At 28.1% G+C, this 1,247-nt stretch overlaps 1 protein-coding gene across 7 annotated transcripts in view; it reads left to right on the top strand.

The window, feature by feature from the left end:
• Positions 1-812, top strand: part of LOC108977466 (tyrosine-protein phosphatase Lar) — a 486,678-nt gene extending 485,866 nt beyond the window's left edge. For 5 of the 7 annotated variants that reach the window (XM_018947161.1, XM_018947163.1, XM_018947159.1 and 2 more), the window contains one exon: positions 46-114. In XM_018947161.1, coding sequence (XP_018802706.1) covers positions 46-114 — 69 coding nt within the window. Of the gene's footprint in view, positions 1-45 lie in introns of all 7 variants that reach the window. The other 2 variants (XM_018947162.1, XM_018947157.1) reach the window with 1 other exon arrangement.
• The last annotated feature ends 435 nt before the right edge of the window (positions 813-1,247 follow it).

The following is a 1,247-nucleotide window of genomic DNA, read 5'->3' as shown; positions in this document are numbered from 1 at the left end:
ATTTGATAAGCTGAATGTTATGAACTCAAAATTTTTCCATTTTAGGATCAATATCACTTCTGCTACCGCGCCGCTTTAGAGTATCTCGGCTCATTTGACAACTACACTAATTAATTTGGCAGCTCTTTTCTTCAATTCTAAACAACATAATTTTAGCTTCAATATACCGCAAAATTAAAACTCTTTCTTCAGTCCCAAGTCAACGTTAATTTGAATTAGAAAACTCAATGTTGGATTTTTTCGAAAGCTACACATAAAGTAACATTTTATTTTGTCAAAGCGCCTAAAAAGCTGCTACGCGTAGTAAGAGCGCCTTAAGCAAAAAATTATCTCTCCCTGGAATATCATCAGAAGCAGACTATATGGATTCTATGCAACCGATTCAGACGTGGATAAACGAAATTAAAACACGCCACAAAGTTAAAAAGAACAAAACGTATCGCTATTGTATTCACTAAATACTAAGTTACATTGCTTAGGTTCTAAGCACAAAGCATGTTATAGAAAAAGAACAAATAATTTAGAAAAAAATACATATGTACTTATGCGCGTATGTGTCTAGTTTAAGGCAGTTTAGTTGATAATTATATTAAGTTAAGTAAAATGTAATGAAAATAGTTACACCGTCAGCTAATTTAGAGAGCATAGTCACCTAACTGCCCCCATACAAGCCCACATTTGTCTTTTAAGTTATTTGTGAACTAAAAAGACTGTTATGCATTAAATTGATTGACTAATCAGTAATATTTACTAAATGATTAATTCAATGCATTAGCTGTACTAATGATTACCTTAAAAAAAAAGTTTAGTATAAATTGTTATTATACTAAATATTTAACGACTAATCGATTATTACACTGAGAATTATTTAATTTTTGCACTAATTATAAATTGTGTGTTTGCAAAGCAATTATTTGAATAAATAATACACTTGCTTTATTTGAACTAATTCAAAAAATCAAAATTATTTGTGTAGAATGATAATAGTAAATGTCAGTTTGTCGATTAAAAATGTTTGTTGATGTTTTAGAGATGCGCATAACTTTATGATTAGTAAATGATTTGATTTTAATAACGCGCTTAGAGGTACGATATATTTGCCAGAAGTACACTCGAAGAGACAGTTTAATTACATTTTCTTTTAAATACCTTAATTATAATGTAATAATATATTAATTGATTTATATATAATAATTTAATTTATTTTAATTGGGTACTTACAATGCGTTTTAGAAAAAATTCTGTAT

This window comes from Bactrocera latifrons, unplaced genomic scaffold (genome assembly GCF_001853355.1).
Source record: "Bactrocera latifrons isolate USDA-ARS-PBARC rearing strain unplaced genomic scaffold, ASM185335v1 scaffold_9, whole genome shotgun sequence".
NCBI lineage: Eukaryota > Metazoa > Arthropoda > Insecta > Diptera > Tephritidae > Bactrocera > Bactrocera latifrons.
This window is presented reverse-complemented; position numbering and strand designations above follow the sequence as displayed.